The sequence below is a fragment of the Trichosurus vulpecula genome, chromosome 3, assembly GCF_011100635.1.
Source record: "Trichosurus vulpecula isolate mTriVul1 chromosome 3, mTriVul1.pri, whole genome shotgun sequence".
In the NCBI taxonomy this organism is placed as follows: Eukaryota; Metazoa; Chordata; class Mammalia; order Diprotodontia; family Phalangeridae; genus Trichosurus; species Trichosurus vulpecula.
In genome coordinates, this window is record NC_050575.1 from 349,569,009 (window position 1) to 349,592,193 (window position 23,185).

At 42.9% G+C, this 23,185-nt stretch overlaps 1 protein-coding gene across 1 annotated transcript in view; it reads right to left on the reverse strand.

Moving 5' to 3' along the window:
• Positions 1-23,185, reverse strand: part of ABCG8 (ATP binding cassette subfamily G member 8) — a 46,029-nt gene that overhangs the window by 8,267 nt on the left and 14,577 nt on the right. Inside the window, exons 2-9 of the mRNA XM_036751308.1 lie at positions 21,683-21,775; positions 19,017-19,173; positions 14,195-14,433; positions 12,725-12,857; positions 8,096-8,365; positions 2,191-2,356; positions 2,000-2,092; positions 1,165-1,364 (exon numbers count right to left, since the gene is read on the reverse strand). Coding sequence (XP_036607203.1) covers positions 1,165-1,364; positions 2,000-2,092; positions 2,191-2,356; positions 8,096-8,365; positions 12,725-12,857; positions 14,195-14,433; positions 19,017-19,173; positions 21,683-21,775 — 1,351 coding nt within the window. The remainder of the gene's footprint in view (positions 1-1,164; positions 1,365-1,999; positions 2,093-2,190; positions 2,357-8,095; positions 8,366-12,724; positions 12,858-14,194; positions 14,434-19,016; positions 19,174-21,682; positions 21,776-23,185) is intronic.

The following is a 23,185-nucleotide window of genomic DNA, read 5'->3' on the forward strand; positions in this document are numbered from 1 at the left end:
ATTGCCCATCATAAAACAGGTTTATAATAAATGTTTTCAATTGATTGATTTTCTAAACGGAGAAACTGAGGCCTAGGGCAAGGAGGTCAATAATTTGCTCTACTTCACACACCTGCTTTTTCAGACTCATTTTAGACTTTCTTCTGTACTACCCTGTGTCTCTAGCTAACAGTTATCTTGGTGGTCTTGAGCCAAATCATGTGTGTTTGTTTATGGAATGTAGAGCTAGCTCCATTATGGCACTGGTCTAGCCAAACTGGCCAGCTGGCTGCTCCCTGAACAGAATAACTCCCATCTCCAAGGTTTTGCCCAACCCCTGCAGGCCTTATGCTGCCCTTCTGGGCTCTAAGCCTGCCTCACTTTACCTCTTAGAGTTTATGGCTTCTTTTGTGGTCCAGCTCCCCTGCCTCTTCTCTCCAAAGCCTTTCCTCGCCCTGTCAGTCCTTTCTCCCTTCTCAAATGATCAGTCTTAACCTGTCTGCATAAGTTATACTCCCAAATAGAAAGTGAGTTGCTTTAAGACAGAAACTTTCTGGTTTGGTCTTTGTAAACCCTGTCACTCCGCACAGTGCTCTGCATATGGTGAGTACATAACAGATAGTGGATTTGAATGAACACTCATCTGTTGTGGAATAACCAAGAGAGGCTTTTGGCCAGGGAAATATCCAGTGCAATTAATGGGAAAACTAAATTACAGACTTTTTTAAAAAAATGCAACTCATTTACCTTTTGAGTATGCCCCTTATTGTGAGCATAAAACAATGGCTTCTCTGTTTGACTTGTAAAACCCTTCACACCTCATCCCCACCTTACCTTTCCAGTTAGTAAAATGCCCAAGTCCGTATAGAATGTAAGTTCCATGTGGTTAGGGACTGTTGGGGCTTTTTTTTCATCTTTGTACACAGTGCATTGTACATAGTAGCTGTTCCAGAATTAAATTAAAAGCCTGCTTCAAGGAAAGAAGTTATTTTAGGCTAATTATGCCCCTTGTGATCATTATTCAATGACTTAGTAAACCTCTTCTTTTTAGGTCCAAGAAAGGTATACTTCTAGCCAGCCCAGCCCAGTCCAAAGTGTCACGAATACCAAAGCCAGTAAATTCCAAATGAATGACATTTTCCCATCTTTGGATTTAGCAATGGTTATAACAAACACAGCACTTACATTTTGCAATAATATGCAGAATCATTGGGAAGGGAACCAGAGACCCAATCAGGAACAGGAGAGCAGCAGTGTCCATGAAGGAGCGCTGGATTTCTCCATGGCCATAATATAGAAATCCAATTATCATGGCCATCGCAAGGGCCTCTAACCCATTGATCAGCAATGTTGACAGGTCCCTGAAGTCATTGGAAATCTGTCGACTTAAGAAGCAGAACACCAAATTAGCAGCAGTGAGGGTGATGACCTTCCCCTTTCCCTCCCCCGCCCCACCCCAACCCCATGACCTGACAGAGAGCATCCTGTCTCTTATGTGCTGATCAGGGGTTGTTTTGTATTATAGTTCTTTGTCTATCTTACATCAACAAGCATTTATTAAGCACCTACTATATGCAATGCACATTTCTAGGCAGTAGGGATATAAAGACAAAATAGTCACCGGCTTCAATGAGCCTGCATTCCAATGAGAGGAATGCAGCATGTATCTTAGCTCCTTTCTAGACAGAAAGCTCCAAGAGGGCAGGTATTCTGTCTAATTATTCTCTAAGATTAATACCTCGCCCATCACTTGGTATTGTCCTCTGCACACAGTAGTCCCTTTATGAATATTGAGTTGATGTGAACTGCTTGCAGGTGAACTCCACTTTCTTTAGAAACACAAGATAGATGGGCCTGTTGTTATTCAGTGAGGGACCATGATTATTTATCGCTAGGACTTACCTCTGGGCACAGTGCCTGGCACACATAGATGCTTACAAATTGTCTATTGACTGGCCACCATCAAAATGTTTAAATGCAGTTTTCCTCTTAAAATCAACTTCAGAAGTCTTTGAATTACCGAATTAGAATGGCGAACTGCTGCATCATCCCTGGTTGTAGGTGGTAAGAAGGTGATGGCAAGTTAATGGACTTCTTTGAATTGATATGAGACCTGTCAGAAAGCAGAGAGCAGGGCCAGGGTCTTTGTTTCCAGCAGCTGCCTCCCAACAAGCAAGGTAGGGGCCCTTCCCTGCCAGATGCTCACTTTACCTTGGCTCCACGGACACATTCATTGCACTTTCCCCTTCGGCGGCTCTCCATAAGAAATCATCAAAACCTTGAACCTTTTCCAGAAACAAGGTAGCAAGGGACTTGACCTTCTCTCTGGTGGCCATTTCTTGCTGTCTGTCCTTTCTGTCGATGCTGGTCAAATCAACTGAAAGAGATGCGGCTATCATGGCCTACAGGCTAGAGAGTCACCAGATAGCAGGTCTACACCCACAGAGTTAAAATGGACCCTAACACTGGCCCTGGAGCCAGGAGGCTGCAGATACCTACTAGCTGTGTGACCCTGGGCAAGTCACTTAACCCCGATTGCCTCAAAAAATAAAAATAAAAGAGACCCTAAAATGATCTGGTTACAATAGTTTTATTTGTGTTCTCCCCTGGGTAGACAAAGAGTTGACAACCCCTGGGGTGTGGTAGAAAGACAACTGGGCATTGTCAGAGGCAGGACCCTAACTCACATCTTTCTGACTCCGTCATGAGCTCCATTCCCTGATAATAGCCTGATAATAGCATTGCCTTTTTCCAAGGGTTATAAGAAATATGTTTCTAAATCTTAAAACACTATATATGACTTGTAATAATGCCTGACATTTATAGAACACTTCGTTTTGGAGGCAATTAAATGACTTGTCCAGGGTCACACAGCTAATAAGAATCTGAGGTCATATTTGAACTCAGGTCCTCTTGACTCCAAGGTGGTGTTCTATCTGCTGTGCCCCTTAGCTGCCCCTTATATTTAAAGTTTATGAAGGGCTTTACACTCTTTCATTTAATCCTCACCAACAGCCCTGTGAGGTAGCTGCAATTTTGACTCCCATTTTATTAACAAGGGAACAGGCCAATTAGGGGTTAAGTGACTTCCCTATGGTAATACAGCTAGAGTCAGGCGAGATTTGAACCTAAAGCCTCCTGACTCAGGGTTTATTAGACTATATTCCTTTGTTATCATTAATGATAAAGCATTTTGAAGACAGGGAAACTTAAGTATGGAGAAGTTAATTTATTCAAAATAATGAAGTCAATATGCAACTTTGTGAATAGAACCTAGATGTCTTATTACCTTCCTGATACGTAATATTGATATTATAATATTATTATATAAATAGGTTATATATTATTACATAATATACAGAATATATTTATATAATAATAAGAATAAGTAGCTTTTATGTAGCCTCGGCTGACCTTCATAACCCTGTGAGGAAGGTGCCGTTAGTTTCCCTGTTTTACAGATGAGAAAACCAAGGCTGAGAGCAGTGAAGTAATTTGCCCATGGTGGATCACATAGCTAGTGAGGGTCAGAGGCAGGATTTGAACTCAGGTCTTCCTGACACCAAGGCTGGCACTCTATTATACACTGTACCGCCTAGCTGACAAACTATTCCTCTCTTCCAGCTTTTGAAATAGAGCCATCACATTATTAAAAAAGATAAGTTCATGGACCACAGGTTACGAAGCCCCAATCTAGGGCAGTGGGAGCCGATTCAGCACCTGCTTTCATAGATGCTTCTTTTAAACGTCCCTTTGCTCCATAACGTTAAATCTCTTATGTAGTCATGGCCTGCAAGACTTCATCTAAACCCTAGCACTGATTGGGCTTCCCATCCGGCCAATGGAAAATCCAAATCCAGACAAGGTTCTCTACCGAAGGCGTTTGAAAAGAATGTTGTCTGACATGCCGATGGCTGTCTGGGAACATACTCTGTGACAGTAATAACAAGTGCTAACATTTATATAACATGTACTGTGGGCCCGGCACCGTGCCAAAGGCTTTCCCATCTTTATCTCACTGGATCCTCACAAACAAGCTGGGAGGAGGGTGCTATTATCATCTCCATTTTACAGATGAGGAAACTGAGACAAACAGAGGTTAAGTGACCTGTGCAGGGTCATACAGTTACTGAGTGTCTGGGGCCGTGTTTGAACTCAGGTCTTCCTGATAGTGCCCCCAGGGTACCATCCGTTGCTCCACGGCTTTGTAAATGGGCATCAGCAATTAGCATTTGCTCCCCATGGAAACTTTCCCAAGAAGGTCATGGCTCCATGGCCTGATGGGTGGAATTTATGAGCAGATATCTCTCTGTCTCTAAGTGCCAAATTCCAGTCAGTTGTCCTAGCTGCTCAGGCACTCCAAAACCCGGGGGAGCCACATGGTGGCAAAGCCCACCAATAGCATCTTGAAGCTTTGGCAAAGACTTCACAGATTAGCCCAGGCTATAGGAGATAGAGTTGTTTTGGTGCATAAGGAAGTGAAAGCCCACCTGCTATAGTGGAAATGACTTTAAGCCAGGAGTCTGGGAGATGCGAGTTCTAGTCTCTATCCAGCTATTGGTCAGCTTTGTGATTTTGGCAACTCAAACCTCTGAGCCTCACTTTCCACACTTGCAAAACTGGAAGGAGGGGAAAGTTGAACTGAAATGATCTGTCAGGCCTTATCCTATTCTCCATCAATGACCCTGGGCCAAGGTGAGTCATGAAGTTCCAACTTAGGCATACTTTCTTCGGTATGAGTTTCAATTGGTCTTCATGTGATAGAGTTGCAGGGCCCCCTGCCCTTTCTGTTTACCCTCATCTGTCCACACTATCAATCAGTAAACATTTCTTAAGTGCCTACTATGTGCTCTGGAAACACAAAAAGAGGCAAAAAAAACAGCCCCTGCCCTCAAGGAGCTTACAATGTAATGGAGGAGACAACATGCAAACAAATATATACAAAGCAAGCCAGATACTGGACAAACAGAAAATAACCAACAGAGAAATAAGGAGAGAAGGCATTAGAATGAATGTTTGTCAATGCTCCTCCTCAAATGCAGGACCCAGAATCAAGCAGAGGAGTCCACACATGGTCTGACCCATGGAGGCTTGACCAGCAGCCATACTCTCATATGTCCTGCCAAACTCACCCTGGAGTTCATTTTTTATGAAGGAATGAATGTCCTCATTATTTTCTTCTGCTTTGATTGACTTTCCTCCACCACCTTCTCTCCTCTACCCCCTTTCCACCTTTCTGCTTCTATTACTTTGCTTAAGCAAGGATAAATAATGCCCAAGAAAATGCTATAAAATGGTTCATCTGGTTCAGGCCCTGGTCTTATCGCTTCATGGATATCAAGAATGCTCATGAGGAAACTCCCTCTTGTAACACTAATTGGCACCTGAGAGGTTAAGACACTGGCCCAGAGTCACACAGCCCATAGGGTGATTAGTGGGACATAAACCCCAGCCAACTTGGTTTCCAGGCTAGCTTGCTATCCACTATATCAAGCAGCCTCTCCTATGGTGGATCTTCCAGGAAGTGATGGGTGCAGAGAGATTTTTCCTCAGGAAAACAGAAGCATAATTAAGCATCTGCTCTCAGTAGAGCCCAGGACCCTCCAGGCTCTTCGGTGCTTGAGGGCTTGGGGATAAAGAGGCTCCCTCTGTATCTGACTGTCAAAGGTACTGGATACATCTGATTTCTAACCCCAGACCAAGGGTTGCACCAGGTTGGGTTGATTCAGGCTTGTACATTGGATTGTATACTCTGTCTCCTTTATCTCTGGGTATATTAACAAAACACTTGATAGAAAAAAAGTGCAGAAATTGGACTTAGGGCATTGAACTTCTGGCATCATTGTAATTTACACGAAACTCTCATATCTAAGAGCTAAGTCCATTAAGACTGACTCCTCGATTAGTTGGGCTGACACCAAACTGATTAGGATCTCCCTTCCTTCTGCTTCCCTGAGAAAGAATGTTCCTCTTCTACACAGCCACACCACACACACTGTGATGCCAATCAGTGATTAAATATCTTCCCCCCCCCCCCATTCAATAGATCTCTGGTGGGGCCAATTAAGGGAAGCTTGATTAGAGGTTTGTAGGCAGATCTACTCCCTTTGCTTACTAGGCACTAAGCCTCAGGCCCACACCCTTTTGCTGATGAAGCCCCTGGGCCCTAAAAAGAGTATATACACCTAGAAGGTAGCTATTGAGAACTGAGAAGTCAGAAGTGAGAATTCAGAATCCAGCACAGAAAGATACTCAGAGAATGCCCCTGCCTCAGTCCCCCTCTGTGGTGGCTCCAACCCAGATTTCTGGTTCTGCCTATAACATCAAAGGACAATTGTGAGATTACATGGTTAGCCCTTTCTCATCTCAACTCCCAAAGAAAAGTTGTCTGTCAGTAGGGATTCAAATACCTGGGGAAAACTGGAGATGTGGGAAGAGGAGAGGGTTGTGGCCCACCACAAGTTCCAAAGCTGCAGTCTAACTGGGCTTTCATATCCTCCACCCTGGAGAAGCAAGGCTGCTGCCTCTGAATAGCCTACGGCCTATGGCCCTAAGAAGCCAGCCCCTTTTATGAGAACTCCCACAGCTAGGGAAACATCTCCCCTACCAATAGCCTCTGTTCCTTCAGCACTAAAGCTCTTAAAAACTGGACCTTTCCTTCCTTTCCCCATCTTCTTACACTTCATTGCCCTCTGTCCACTCTACAATCCAGCCATACTGGCCTAACTGTTCCACACATAAGACACTCCATTTCCTGATTGCGCCTTCATTTTCGCCATCTCTTGTGCCTGGAATGCTCCCCCCTCCTCACCTTTACCTTTTTAGCTTTCCTGGTTTCCTTCAAGATTCATCCCAAATCCCATCTTCTGCAAAAGACCTTTGCTATCAAATAAGATATACAGGCAATGCCTGTATATCTTGCCCTACAAGAAAGTAAGGGGAAAGGGAATAAGGGGGGTGACAGAAGGGAGAATAGACTGGGGAAAGGGGCTATCAGAATACATACCATATTGTGGTGGGGGGAGGGGAGAGATGGAAAAGTTTGTAGCTCAAAGTCTTGTGGAAACAAATGTTAAAAACTAAAAATAAATAAATTAATCTTTAAAAAAAGACTTTTCCCACCCCCAACTACTAGTACCTTTCCTCCGAGATTGTTTCCTAGTTACATTGTATATACCTTGCATATACCTAGTAAGTTTCATTTTGTATCCTCCATTAGAATGTAAGCTGCTTGAGGACAGGAACTGTTTTTGCCTTTCTTTGTATCCCTAGCACTTAGTACAATGCCTGACACATAGTAAACACTTAATAAAGTGCTTATTGACTGTCTCTCCACAGGCAGAGTTTGGCCAGAGGCCAGGACCTTGGATCTTCACTATCTTTCTGCCCAGATTCAGCTTTTCTCCAACAGACCCCATTTCTGCCCCTTCTTTATCCTGGGACCTACACAACAAGGACCCTCTTCCTCCTCTTTTGTGCAGAGCATCACTTCAGAGGAACAATGGATTCTACCTCTAGTTATGGCTCTGATCTCAACTTTGCTTTAATAGCCCATTATGATAAATTTTTTGACAACTTCCTGGAACCTCCCAGGACTTCAGCTGGTATATCACCTTTCATGGTAAAAATATCCATAAGCTTATCTAACTAGAACTTAAATCTGGCCTTTTATTGGTCCCAAGAGTATCTCCTCTCAGGTTTCAAGAAGCTCACCCCAACCCCTCTCAGCTTTGGAATCTGGAATTTAGTAAGCAAATCCATGTTCAAGAATGCATCACCATTATCTTACAGCCTTCAAGATTTTTCTGAGGCTTCATGATGCAATGAAAAGAACAGCAGCTTTGTAGACATGAGATCTGGATCCAAGTTCATGTTACCCAAGGGAAAATCATTTAACTTTTCTAAACATTGACTTTCTCATCTGTAAAATGGGAATCATGATATTTGTAGTACCTGCCTCACAGGAGGCTGTAAGTCAGGTGCTTCAATGCTGAAATGTTCATGAATAGCTCAGCTGTTGTTTACTGCACTGTCAGGATGGGGAAAAGAAATGCTGGCTGACCATCCCAGATGAGGTACCCACATCACCCTAATTCGAAGGCTTTTGTTGACTTACCATAGAAATCTGCAGGATTGCTATACCTTGGACAGGGGTAGCCGATCTCTGTGAAATATTTCACCATGTCCCGGGCTGTCCCTGAGTAGATGGTAGTCCCAGAGGTCATCAGGAGGACCAAATCAAACAGCTTAAAGATATCCGAGCGAGGCTGATGCAGTGATATCATCACTAATCTGTTGCCTTTTGCCAATCTGGATAAAGTTTTCACAAGGTTATGGGATGTGAAGCTGTCTAAGCCCGATGTAGGCTCATCCAATATTAAGATTCCTGCCAAGTAAAAAGATCACAATGACCCACTAATACCCGTGATTTAAACATAACTATATGAAGTTCTTGGATAAGCCATGTTTCTGCAACTATCCCTGGGTCCTGCTCTTCACTGAACCAAGGGAGACAGAGACCTAGGAACATTTTCCTTGAAATGAGAAGACCTTCCTTCCTCCATACCTTTACCCTACCCATCCCCATTTTAACCTCTTAAAAGCTTACCAGTCCTTCAAATGCCTTTTCCTCCATGAAACCCTTCCCTATTCATCCCAACTTGAAAAAAATCTCTCTTTCTTATAAACTCACATTGTAGTTTATTTGTACCCATTATGTACATTTTGTATTATTCTATTTTGCATTATATTTTTGTACATTGTAAGCACCCTGAGGCCAGAGAATTTGTCTTATCTATTTTGTATCTCTCCCTTTTGCCTTAATTAAAAAAAATAAAAAGTAGAATGAGTGAAGGAAGCAAATTAGGAAGGCAGGGGAAAACATCCAGCAAGGTGATTTTAAAATCCTTACGTTAGGCAGGACCTTAGAGAGGAATAGTTCCTAGACAGAAATTCCTCCCCTTCCTTCCTACCTATATAAATCAGAGCAAATAACAATTCTACCAGTTGTGGCACAGTGCTAGGCACACAATAAAGATTTGACTAATCCATTCCAGTCCCCTGGTGTCAAGCACAACTATTACTAAACTATTTTAAAGATAAATGTATCCTAAATTTAGTAACCTCCATAAATAGGCATTTGAGTTTCTTTCTCTATACATAATCCCACCCCCACCTCCACTCCACCCCAGATACACACAGTCTAAGAAAATTCACAGTATATTTCTGTAGGGAGACAGTGTAGGTTTGCACTGACCTGAATACAGCTCAAAAGCCAAAGGCCCTGCTTTGGTTGGTAATGATGGGGTGTGAGTGACAGATCTACATAGCAAAGGCAGGAATATGGGCCTAGAAAGTACAGTTACCTTCTTCTCTTAGCTTTTGTTTTTACTTAACTTCATTTTTCCAGCCAAAATCTGGGGAGACAAGTGGGCTTAATTGTTCTTACTTATAGGCAGCTCTTGTTGGAAATTTTGGGACAGAGTCTTCAAAATTGGTTTCAATACACAGGATGCCTGTCAGGGGTTAAATAGGAGTTACAAGGAATTTCTAAATCTAGGGAAGCTAGTTGCATGAAACAAGCACTAGACACTGGCACTCAAAAGATCAGACTTAATCTTAGCCTGCAGCCCTTTGGTTGGCTTTTCTTTCCTTTTTCTTTTTTTTCCTTCTTCTTTCTTTTCTTTTCTTTCTTTCTTTTTTTTTTTTTTTTGACTACCTTTATTTAGATGTGTTGGCTCATAGCCTTGGCAATGGATTATAGATCTACTAGCCAGCCTTTGTCAGGCAGAGGCTTTCTAGTCACCACATTTTAGGTGATCGGAGCAGAGAGCCAGTAGGTAGCTCTAAAGAGCTGAAGCCCAGAGGGATGTAACAAATGCAGCTCAGCAATGACAGAACTCAGCATAATCCCCAGAAAAGAGGTGATACAATTAGGAAAGGTGAAATGCACAATAAAGAGCAGGAATGTGATGCCAAAGAGAGAATAGCATGATCATCTTATCAGAGAGCATTGGTAACTACTATGTCACAAGGATGAGCTATCCTGGCTCTGAATGTGCCTCGATCACATGTATGCAGGAGTATTGGGAGACCCACATGAAATAGTGAATATATTGCAAACCTAAAAGCACTATGTAAATGCCAAGTATTAGCATAACCATCATTCTTGTTATCCTTCTGCTTCTTCTTAAGTACTTTTTGAACCTTAAAGCACTATACAAATTCCAGGTGTTGTTGTTAGCTTACAGTCACCTGGCCTCCACTCTGGTGATGACTTCACTCTTTGAACCTTCTACTACATTCCTGCTCAGCTCAAGCCATGTTTATAGAGCAATACAGGGCTATGCTGGTAATTGTTTAACAAGAATTCTCTGGGGGGAAAATGTAAATACCCACACATTTTTAAGTTTAATCTTCATTATTAATACTTTCTTAAGTCTAGACAATCAGCAAAACAATAACTCAAACCCTGATTTGTAATGATTGCTGATTTCTGAAGTATAAATGCTCATACTGAAAATCCACTAAAAAAAACCCAAAACACTCAAAAGCCAGTAAGAGCTGGCTCCAGCACACCCCTGCATGTATCCCCTACTTGTGTGCCCTCTATAATGTGCCCTGGTTGAATGTGTGTGTGTGTGTGTGTGTGTGTGTGTGTGTGTGTGTGTGTGTCCCCTCCATTGGTGATGTGTTAGCTTGAGGGAGATACCTCCTGTATGCCTGGCCTTTTTATGTCACTTTATTTGCTTTGCTATTTTATTGTCACTTGTTTTCAACTAATGTATCCTCTGTCTAGTTGGTAATGACAACCATGCCTGAATTTATATAGTGCTTTAAGGGTTGCAAAGTGCTTAAGAAAAATAACAGTAATGATGATGATGATGATACTTGGCATTTACATAATGCTTTTAGGTTTGCAAAGTACTTTGTACTCATTATTTCATGTGGGTCTGTATATACCCCTGACTACACCCGATCAAGGCAAATTCAGATCCAGGATAGCTCATCCTTGTGACATGGTAGAGTTATCAGTGTTTTCTGGTAACACGATCATGCTATTCTCTGTCTGGCATCACATTTCTGCTCTTTACTGTGCATATTACCTTTCCTATTGAACTCTCTTATCATCTGTATCATCTCTTTACTGGAGATTGTATAGTCTGCTGAATTCTCTCATTCCTGAGATGAATTTGTTACATTCTTCTGGGCTGCAGCTCTTTAGGGCTACCTACTGGCTCTCTGTTCCTATCACCTAAAATGTGGTGATGAGAAAGCCTCTGCCTGACAAAGGCTGGCTAACAGATCTGTAGTCTGAATTCCCAGAGTGCTTTGCAGGCATGTCTCTCAGGTCACATTTACTATCTTGTATATATGTGTTGTGTGTATGAACACATACATACATATACACACATACACACATATTTATGCATACATACACATATATGTATACACACATATTATTAAGAATAAGGTGTGGTCCTTTCCCTCATGGAGCTTACGATCGAATAAGAAAGAGTATACACGTAAGCACGCACATATGTGCACACACATACACACACATGCATGGTATAGAATATATGTGCATACATGTGTGTTGATATGTGCACATGTGTGTAACTCTTATTAAATTGTAAACTCCAGGAGGGAAAAGACTATGCCTTATTCTTCCTATATCCTCCAAAGGGTCTTATACATAGCATGTGGTTAGCCAATGTTTGTTTAATGAGTGAATGAATTACTGGATTAATGGACGAAGAAATATCTACAAGGGCCCAATTCTAAAATGAATCAAGAGAATTTAATATTGCTTGAAAGCAAGATATTCAGGACCCAAACTGAGTAAATTATTCTATGGAACCTCACAGGTGGTTCAGGGAGGGAAGGGAAAAAGCTTATGTAGCTTTATTCATCCAGCAATACATTTTCTGGTTTTTTCAAAGCCTTTTGTAACATTTTGGCTTTACATATGTGATCCTCACAACAGCCCAGGGAAGCAAAGCATTATAAAGATGAAGAATGCTGAGTGAGCGGAGCAGAGCCAGGAGAACGTTGTGCACAGCCACAGATATGTGGATTCCGTGAGGACCAACCCTGACATACTGCGCTTCTCTCAGCAACCTAAAGGGGCAAGGACAACTCCAGGGGACTCACGATGGAGAATGCTATCTTCATTCAGAGAAAGAACTGCGAAGTTTGAATACAGACTGAGGCACACTACATGCTCGCCTTTTCTGCTTCTCTTTTGTTTTTGTTTTTGGGGTTTTTTTTTTGTTTTTGTTTTTTTTGGTTCTGTTTCTTCTTTCTCATGATTCATTCCATTGGTCAAAATTCTTCTCCACGACTTGACTAGAGCATAAATTAATTCAATGCGAAGTTATACATGACAGTTATATGAGACTTCATGCCGTCTTGGGGAGGGAGGGGGGAGGGAGGGGAGAAAAACTGGAACTCAAAACTATGTAGAACCGGGTGTGGTAAACTAAAAATAAAAAAAAAAATAAAAAAATAAAAAAAAAATAAAGATGAAGAAGAAACAGATAGAGCTTAAGTGACTTGCCCAGGATCTCACAGCTAGTAAGTGCCTGAGGCTGCATTTGAATTCGAGTCTCCCCCTAACTCCAAGTCTAGCACTCTATCCGCTGCCTCTAGATCAAAGATTTGTCAAAGATGCAGGGAGCTTCCATGAGTGGAGAGATGTTTTTCCTCACACACAGGGCCACATGAACCACCATGGCCTCCTCACCAGGATTCCACAGTAGCTGCACCCCAATGCTGACTCGTCTCCTCTCACCACCGGACACTCCTCTCACGTACTCATTCCCCACTTGTGTGTTCGCACACTGCCGCAGCCGCAGCTCAGCTATCACCTCTTCTACCTGAGAAGAAGCAAGCAGTGAAGTCACTAATTTCTTGCTTTTGGGACATTATTCTAAGGCATCGTTTCTTCCTTCAATATCCTTGTAATTCCCCCAGTCCCATAATATCAGTAGCACATATACATCCAAAGAGTTCCCACCTTCACCATGTCTCCCACACCTTTGTCCCTTTTTCTCCACTTACCCTGGGGCAGCCCCTCATTGCCTTTCACCTGGATCACCTGCAAGAGCCTCTAATTGGTCTCTTTGCCTCTTTCCCCATTCTAGTTCATCCTCCAATCAAGCTGCCAAAGAGATTTCTTAAAGCATAGATCTAACTAGATCACTCCATGATTTGGGGAATCCTTTTTGAAAAAATTTATTTTAAACTTAAATATTAAAACTTAAATACACAATAAGAAAAAGAAACACTATAGACTTATATACTGAAATTTAAGTACAAAATTTTTCTTTCAGACTTAAATACAAAAATTTAAATCACAATAAGAAAAGAAAAAAAAAAGCATCGCCATGTGCCCAGCAGAATGTAAGAGAGGATTCAAAATACACAGCAATAAATTTCCATTTCAAGAAAGCCTATGTAATAAATACTACATATTGTGTTGAAAGCTGTCCATCTTTGCTTCCTCGTAAGTTTTCTTTTGTTCTCTGATGTGTACTTTTTACTTTGTTCTTTTCCCCCTTCACATGATCCCCCTGCCCCAGGCTATTGTCTCTCCATAACCTCATTAGGGGTTTTCTTGGCAAAGATGCTGGAGTGGTTTGCTATTCTCTTCTTCAGCTTATTTTACAGATGGAGAAACTTTGGCCAGCAGGCTTAAGTGACTTGCCCAGGGCCACACAGCCAGTAAGTATCTGAGGCCGCATTTAAACCCTTCCTGACTTTAGGAGAGGCCTTCTATCCACTTCACCACCTAGCTGCTGAAAGTTAAGATAAGTAACCTTAAAATTGCCTTCACACCCTCATGAGACGAGTAGTGTAGGAAAATGGTGAGGGAAGATTCATTCCAGTTATTCTTGCCCTCACCCTCAACATAGGTTCTGTGGCTTCATCACTGTGGAAGCTCACCACTCATCCACTCCCTGTCGGCCAAGACAGACCAGCCCGTTGGCAACTTAGTTTTTTAAAAAAAGTCTAAGATTTGTCTGAGGCTGGGAAAGTGACTTTCCTATTATCACACAGCTAGCAAGCATCAGATGCAGGATTTGAACTCAGATCTGCCTGATCCTGAAGCCTGGCCTCTAACCACTGCACCATCTTGCCTGGCCCCAAAGCACATGATTATTTTCATGATTCTGTGAAATTCCTCTTTTGCCAACGAGCTACAGTTACGCACCCTTTTTTTGCGCTGGGCGTCTGAGATGTTTCTTGACAGTCGGAGCTTCGCGACAAATAATAAGGTCTCCCAGACTGTCAGGTTGGGCAGAAGGTTGTCATGCTGCCGCACGTGGGCAATGCACTTCTTCACCAGCTGGGGCGTGCTGGACTGACCGTTAATTAGAATCTGGCCCGACTTAATTTTGCCTCCATGTTCTCTGCAGGTAATCACATCCAGCAGGAAGGATTTTCCATAACCTAGCAAGGCAAGAGAGATTTCTTCCGTCGGGGAGGTCCAGTTCTGGTCCCGCTTAGCAGGAGCTCTGGGAAGTGGCTGTCATCCTTTGCCTCTTCTCGAGATACCCCAGGACTCCATCATGTGCGAAGCTGGGACTAACCCGGGGCAAATGGGGCTTTATCCCAGGGCACCCATGTGGCGCGGGTCTCGTTTCCTCCCTGCATGCAGTGACCACCAGCCCAGCACCTCCACTCACTTCATCTTCTGCCAGTTTGCACCTCGGACTGCTGCCCCCATGGTCACGTGGCTATGGCATTCACTCCCAAGGCCCACCTTCCCTTCCCACCCTCCCGGAGGGAGGAAGATCGCACCTCTAACTTCCCAACTCCAAGGTGATCAGACTGCCTTGTGTCTTGCTTTGCCTCGCCCTGCCTCCGCTTCCCCTCCCCGACCCGAATCCCCAAATGAATTTACATCACGTGCTGCGATTCCTCGTTCCAGTCTGGTCGAATGCCTACTCTTGCCACAGCTGCATTAGAGGAAACCCGCTAGAGTTTGATTGTCAAGGGCCGCACTTGAAGACCTAGAGGGCCACAGGTGGCCTCGAGGCCGCAGGTTCCCCAACCTCTGCACTCTAGGAAACTCACGCTGCTGTCCTTAACTGCTGTCTAGCCTAGACACACAGGCCAGCCCTCAAGATCAGCCCTGAACTTGGGATTTTCTTATGGCCTCCGCTTGAAGCTTCAGGGCTTGACAACGCCAGGGGCAAAAATGACTTCGGGTGGATTCTCACCGAGGCAAGACTCCAGGGACCATCCTTTAAATGGCTTTACTTTTGCTTGCCAGAAAGATGCTCAGCCTCCCAACCCCACTTCCTCTTCTTCTGGGAAGGGCGGGAGTTAATCGCACTGTTAAGCTAAACTATTTTTGGCTCCCTGACTTGCCAGCAAACGTCTCATCATTCAAATTGTATTTGGTTCAGAAGCTAGTTTTATGGGAATGACTAATTAGGAACGTTAATAGGATGTCTTTTAAAAATGCAAAACTGGAGCTTGTTTGGAGGAGTAAAATAAAAAGAAATAATAAGTTTAGAAATTATTTTTAAACTACCGCTCTGTAGAAAGGTATGTTCTGACCTTCCCTTTTGTGCTTAAAAAAAAAAATTAAAACATGTAACTAAAGGAAGCTGTCATTTGCTGTCCAGTTAAAGCCATCCATTCTCCAATGCCATATTCATTGCCATTGATAAAAGGAAGTAAAGGGGCAATTTGGATCCACTTCACAAAACTGTTTGATAAGGTGTATCATGAGCTCTTAAAAAGTGCTTAAGACCAGTTTGCTGAATGGCATTCAGCCTGGTTTGTCCTCTCAACAAACAATCGTGTGTGATTCCATCGGAATGGCTACTTTTATCTGTGATGTCCCCCCAGGTACAACAACTTTGATTTCATTACTGCTTATTCCTTCGGGGTATAGACTCATTTTCTTCTTAAAGTGCTTTTTAAACCAGGGGAAAGTTCCAACATATGTCTCAAAAATGCTTGCTCTTTGTGGGTGTCTTGTTCACTCACTGCAGGCTATGTGATTAGTGACCCCCAAACATTTTCCTCACATGGTCAATCATGCCTCCTTCTTTAATTTAGAGCATCTTGACCCAGGCTTCTTTTAGGAGTACAGAACTGAATTTTAAAAGGTGACCAAACCACAGTCAGCTTCAGCAAACAGGTGGGCTTAAAACACTTGGGATTTTTAGGTTTATAAAGCTTATGTTGTCTCATTTGATTCTTACAACTACTCTGTGAAGTGGTAGTGGTAGTGGTTGTCCTTCATTCTCAAAGAGGAACCAAATGACATCAGCATGCTACAGTCAAGTTACAACGCTCGTGTGACTGTGGCTGATCAGACCAATAGGAGCTTGGAATGCTCTGCCACAGATCAGGCACAAATAATCGGTGTGAACATTTGGGGTGGATACTCCAAACTTGCTCATCCTGCGTTTCCTTTGAGCTATTTCAATTCTGCTTTGCTCATGGAGCACAGCACCTTCTCTGATGTGGGCGCACCACGCTGAGTGGTTCTGTGCCAATGTCTCCCATGTCACACAATCAATTCCAAAGTTCTCAAGAGAGACCTTGATAGTGTCCTTGTACTGCTTCTTCTTGCCCTGTGTGAATTCCCCATACAATGGGATTCTTGACTCTGTGAGGAAGGTGCTACTGTTTTTTACAGCTGAGGGAACTGAGTGAAGTGTCTTGCCCAGGATCACACAACTAGTAAGTGCATGAGGCAGGATTAAAACTCAGAGCTTCACAGCTCCAAGTTAAGCATGCTAGCCACGGAACCTCCCTAGCTGCCTTGAGGGAGGCAGTGTGATATAGTGGAGAGAGGACTAGCCTTGGAGTCAGGAAGACCTGGTTTCAAATCCTATCTGTGAAAATTATTAGCTGTGTGACTGTAGGTTAGGTTGCATAACTTTGGTGGGCCTCAGTTTCCTCATTTGTAAAATGGGGATGAAAATGTCTTTGGTATCAATCTGATGGAGTTGTTGTGAGGTTCAAGAAAGATAATGCATGTGTAGCAGGGGCCATGGGGGAGCTGGGCTGGGTTCCCCCCACATGAACCTGAATGTGTGCTCTGACTCCTTCCTAAGCCCTATCCTTGCTCAGATGACCTTCTGTTTGGTCCCCAGTGACAAGGATTATCTAGAACAGTGGTGTTAAATGGAAACAGAGGCTGTGAAACCTTACGTAAGAAGCTCTGCCTGTTGCCTGTTTACTTAGTTTTAAAATGTACTATTATCTATGTTTTAATGTATTTTCATTTAGTTTGTTAAGTGTTTCCCAACTACATTTTAATCTGGTTCAGGCTACCCTTAGGAGTGCTGTGGGCTGCATGCATTATTATTAAAAAATAAACTTATCTCAATTTATGCCTTTCTCAAAGGTAGAAACTCTGATTCTAATTTCAGAACATGCAGGTATCCACCTACACATGTAGGTTGCCAAAGTGGGTGATACCTCCCCCTGGGGAATGCTGGAATGATCCAGGGGGGCAGTAGTAGCCTTGGGTGCAATTGAGGGGCATTGAATAAAAATAAGGGGACAGTGGAAGCATAAGGAAAGAAAATTTGAAAAATCATTTGTGTTTCATCTGTTGTGTAACAGAGTTAAAGTCATAGTGATTACATTATTTTCCAAATAAACACACAAAATAGATGCAACTTATAACTGATCAGTAGTCAAGTCCACTGACTGGTCTTAACAAGCAAGTGTTGGCAGGTGAGCATGTTGTGCATTGTCAGGAAGTCCAGCATGCATTGTCAGAAATATGTGAGTGTAATGACTTGTTTACAATACAATACTATACAGTTACATGACATACTATTGTGTCATCAAAATTTCAATGCAGGAAAAAAATCTACAAATTTACAATAAATTATTAAATTTAAGATGTGTCATTTAGAAAAATTATATATTTTTTGAAATGATGCAAATTTCCAAAAACAAAAAAACAAAACCCCACTAAAGGGTTAAAGAAAGTAGATTTCCAGCTTGGAGCTGAGTAAATTTTTTCTAAAGGGTGAGGTAGGCCAGATAAGTTGGGGAACCTCTTTCCAGCCACTGCCCCAGAGTGACCAAATTAGAGTATAATTGATAAAGTGGTGGGTTAAACTAGAATAATACTGTGATATAAAAGGAAATTTTGGCAGCAGACATAAAAGATTAACAACTATTGTACTTTGAAAAATGCCTTATGCCTGGGGGCTTTGCTCCTGTGAGACAAAGTTTCATTTTTAAGTTCCTAGATGGAGAGGTGGAAGGGACATGAAAGGCCATCTCATCTAATACTCTCCTGTCCCCCTCATTTTACAGATGAGGACCCTGGAGCCCGGGACAAGATGAAGCAACTTCTCCATGGTCATATAGGTATTAAATGTCAGAGCCAGGATTTGAACTCAGGTCTTCTGATTCCAAAGTTAAAACTCTTTCTATTTTGCCATCCTTGTGCTAGCAACCTCACTGACTCATTGTTAGGAAAGCACATATTAATGTGAATTATTCTTATTATTAGTAAGACTTTATCTTACCCTAATGAACTTGAAGGCCTGCAGTGGATAGAGCGCCTGCCTAGAAGTGAGGAAGACCTGGGTTCAAATCTGGCCTTAGATACCTCCCAGCTGTGTGACCCTGGGCAAGCCACTTAACCCTGTCTGCCTCAGTTTCCTCATCTGTGAAATGAGCTGGAGAAGGAAATGGCAAACCAATCTTGGATCTTGCCAAGAAAAACCCAAATGGGGTCAGGAAGAGTTGGACATGACTGAAAAAAAATGACCCAGCAACAATAGTATGAAGAAAGGGTGTTAAACTCATCTGTGGTGGGAGGAGCGTTAGGATAATGGGTCTGTTCCCAGTAAGTACTTATGATGTCTTTGTATGGTGCCAGGATCGTTTCCTGAGGCTAGTAGAGCCATCTTGAATGAGCGCCTGCTGCTGTAGGTTCTGGGATAGACATCTAGGAAGAGTCATGTTCTTTTTCATTCTGGGTCCTGAGTAGAAGTGGCATTCACACTGTTGTCCTCTTCCTGTTGGGAAGAGTTGCATACCTGAGCTCTCCATGATAGCCAGCATCTGCCCACTCCTGACTTTCAGATTCAGATTCTGGATCACAGGCACAGGGGAATCCTGGCCTTGGTTCCACATACCAGGCATTTTGAACTCGGTAAGTTGCTTATACCATGGCATCTGGGAGTCCCCATTGACCTGAGAGAAGGGAAGGATGGAGGACACTCTTAAACGATGCTCAGTATAATGTGGAGGAGTATATCACAGACTCATTTGAGATCCATCTCAATGGCCGCTGTCCAACTGCCCAGAACCACAATAGGGTAGGGTGACTGGAGTACTGACACAAATTAGAGGAGCCAAAATTTAGAGAGATGAGCAACAGACAGAAATAACAGAGCTTAGTACCTAGTTAGCAAGAATAACGAGCTATAATAAGGTAATAGTGTCTGGTGTGCTAGCTTCTCCCTAGCTGAGCCCTGCTATACTCGCTCCTCCGATAACATGTTCTCCAGCAGCCATTCTGAATGTCCTGTTGTCTCTGTCTCCCCTTGGCCATGCAGTATCTCAGGGTCTCTTCCCCCACTGGGCCTTGTGTCTTGAGGTCCATGGTCTCTGCCCTTCAAACTGAATTGTCTTTAAAATCTTGTTTGACAGTACCTTTCATGCTCTTAGCTGCCTGGCTACATTTTGTCATATTTTCTTTCCTCCCCTCTCTTGACCTCAGGTGACCATGAACATTTGAAGCCTACAGCAGCTCGGTGGTGCAGTGGATAGAATACCTGACCTGGAGTCAGGAAGATCTGAGTTCAGAGGGCCAGAACCTCAGACACTTATTGGCTGTGTGATTCTATGCAAGTCACTTAACCCTGTTTGCCTCAGTTTCCTTATCTGTAAAATGCGCTGGAGAAGGAAATGGCAACCACTCCAGTATCTTTGCCAACAAAACCCCGAATAGGGTCACAAAGAATCAGACACAACTGAACAACAACAAAACTTAAACCCTAGTGCTGCCCATACAAAATAGACTTAAAGAACAACAAGTCTGCTATATGTAAAGGAATAAACAGCAGCTGTAGATCAGACACAGCTGAACCCAGAATGTGAGGTAGCTGCAAGCAGGTTGTTATTACAGCCTATAACACTACCATATTTGGTGAAACAATTGATCAGCCAACAAGTTTTTATTAAGCACCTACTATGTGCTAGTAGTCCAGGGCCATTGCACTAGAGCCTGGGGTACAAGGAATGAAACAGTATCCAGAGTGTTAGAGGGAGCCATTCTATAGGAACAGAGGTCTGTAGACAGAATGGAAGTCAGCCAGGGTGGACACCCCGTCAGGTTATGAGAAGGGTTTGGGGATAAGGGGGAAGAAGGATTTTGATCAGTTGATGTCATGAGGAAGCAAAATGAGGGTCTGAAGTGGTCTGGTCCCAGCTGGAGCAGTTATAGGTCTGGCCATGTAGTGGTGGGGTTTTATTTTATGCATTGAAAAACATTCTTCTGAAAAAGGGCCCCTAGACTTCACTGGATTGTCACCAAAGAGGACCATGACCAGAAAAGGTTAAGAATCCCTCCTCTAAGATGAAAAATTGTGGAGCAGTTGCTGATGTGCGTCTTTAATGGGAGTTTCTTCCTTGGGGAGCTCCCCACCTCCACGAAATCTCAGATCCAGACCAAGAGAGCAAAAACACCCCAATCTGCAAACCAAAGGATTATGAGACTGGGAAGAGCATTAACCACAGAAAAGCTGAAATAAACTGGAATCCCCAGACAAGTCTGTGTATCATCTTTCTAGATGATACACACCATGGTCCAGCTTATTTGTGTCTCTTGGCCCATCCCACCCAGGCAGCCAAGTGGGAGGTCCCAGGTACATCCTTCCCCAGGCTGGACTCCCATTCACTCCCTGCCTAGCGATAATCAGAGGAAGAGGGAAAGAAGAGGTCTTCAGTCCTGAGTAAGGGGACCTGTGAATTTTGCAAATGCAAAAAAGGGTGATTTTTCATTTTCACGAGCAAACCTTGCTTTGTCTTTGCTGAATAATAATAATATTTGATGCTTTCCTCCCTGAAAACCCTTAGCCTCCTTCTGCCTTTGGGCGTTGCAACCTCTAGGTGAGGTTGCTAAGGAACATTCATAGTGGAGGAAATGTAAGGGATGGCTTCCTTAGAAAGAGAAATCCATGATAATAGTGATAGCAATAATAACATAGCTAATATTTACATGGTGCGTTCAGATTTTTACAGCCGCTTTAATCTTATCTCATTTGCTATTAGCTAGCATGTACAGAACGCTTTACATGTTATCCTATTTGATATTAATAATAATAGCTAGCTATTAACTTTCATTTATTTAGCTAATAGCTAAAGTAATTTACATATGTTATTTCTGTTTTTTCTTTTGGTCCACACAACAACCCTGGGAAGCAGGTGCTGCTGTTATCCTCGTGCCTTGCCGCAGCTAATAAATGTCTGTGCCATAATTTCACCTCAGGTCTTCCCGATTCTAATTCCAATTTTCTATCCACTGCATCACCTAGGAATAGTTCTCAAGGAGTGTACTGTTTCCCCATCCTCAGAGAAGAGGCCCCACCCACGGAGTTTTACACTCTTGTTTCTTTTGTTGAACTTTCAACCAGGGAATGGCCAGACCATCAGACAGGGTCATAAAGTATTATGTAAAAGTATTTACTTGTACTCTTACCTGGTAGTTGAGGTCCCTGATCTCCAGGGTGTTGGACTGCCCACTGTATGTGAAGTACAGACTGTTGTCATTTTCAGCGAAGAACACACTTTCCTGGATTTGTAGGAAATAAATTACAAGTTAGTGGGCCTTTCTGGGCTGGTGAAGAGGCAAGAGGGAAGGAGCAAATATTGGATAAGGTACCTAGTAAGATTGTATGGTTCTCCATTCAAGGGCTAAAGGGATTGATGTATACAAGTGGGAGCCAAAAGCTTTCTGCATATCATTAACTTCATTATTGAGGAGGTCTTTTTTCAAGTTAGCTGCTCGCGGAGCCTAATGTTAGCCCTCCCCATGGCAGGAAGCACATGGTAGGGAAACCCTCTTTCTGACAGATATTCCTTTTGACAGGCTGAATCAGAACAGTCAGGATGCTGGCCGTATAGTAAGTCATTAGCAGCAGTAAACCTGGGTAGAAGAGTGGAGGAGGAGCCCTAGGATTGAAATTGGATGCATTCAAATTTCAGCTCTGCTATTTACCGTGTCTTCTCCTCTCCCTGAGCTCTGATTGTATCAATTTTTGAAATGAAGGGGCTGGATTCTGGAAAACAGCTTGGAGCCATGCCCACAAAGTTTCTAAACTGCTCCAGCGAGATCCTTAGTAAGCCATCACCAAAAGAGATCAAAGAGAAAGGAAAAGGACCCATGTGCACCAAAATAATTCTAGCAAGTCTTTTTGTAGTGTCAAAGAACTGGAAACTAAAGAAGTGACCATCAACTGGGGAATGACTGAACCAAGTGTGGCATATAAATGTAATGGAATATTATTAGGCAGCTAGCTGGCCTTGTGGATAGAACCCCAATCAAGAAGACCTGAGTCCTAGCTACATGACCCTGGGAAAATCACTTAACTTCTCTGGGACTCAGTTTTGCCTTCTGTAAAATGGAGATAATAATCACGTGTCCATTACAGGGTTGTGTAAGGATCAGATAAGACAGCTTGTGTGAAGTACTTTGCAAAACCTTAAAGTGCTTATATAAATGCTAGCTGTTATTAAGAAATGATTAAAGGAATAGTTTTAGAGAAACCTGGAAAGAACTCTGTGAACTGATACAGAGTGAAAGGAGCAGAACTAGGAGAACAAAAGATGGGACTTTTGCTGAAACTAGGAGGAAACCAGGGAAGCTAGGAGGCAGAGATGAGAAGGAGATTGGGATCAAAGGTACATTGAGAGACGGGTTGGCGTTGGCAAGGAGATTGGCCATTTTATCATAAGAAACTAGAGTAAAGGAGGAAAGAATGGAGAATAGTGTTGGAGGGATGTGAGATGAGGAGCGGGGAAGAGGGAGTTCTCCATTAATGGCCTCCATTTTTTCAGTGAAGTATGAGGTCCTCCACTAAGAGGGTGGAGGGAAGCAAGTGCTGTGGGAAGGTTGATGTAAACATATGGAACAGGTCCAATGGTCAGAGGGATAGAGAATCAATTAAGGAGGAGTAGAAGGGTTGCTTTGCTACAGGGAGGG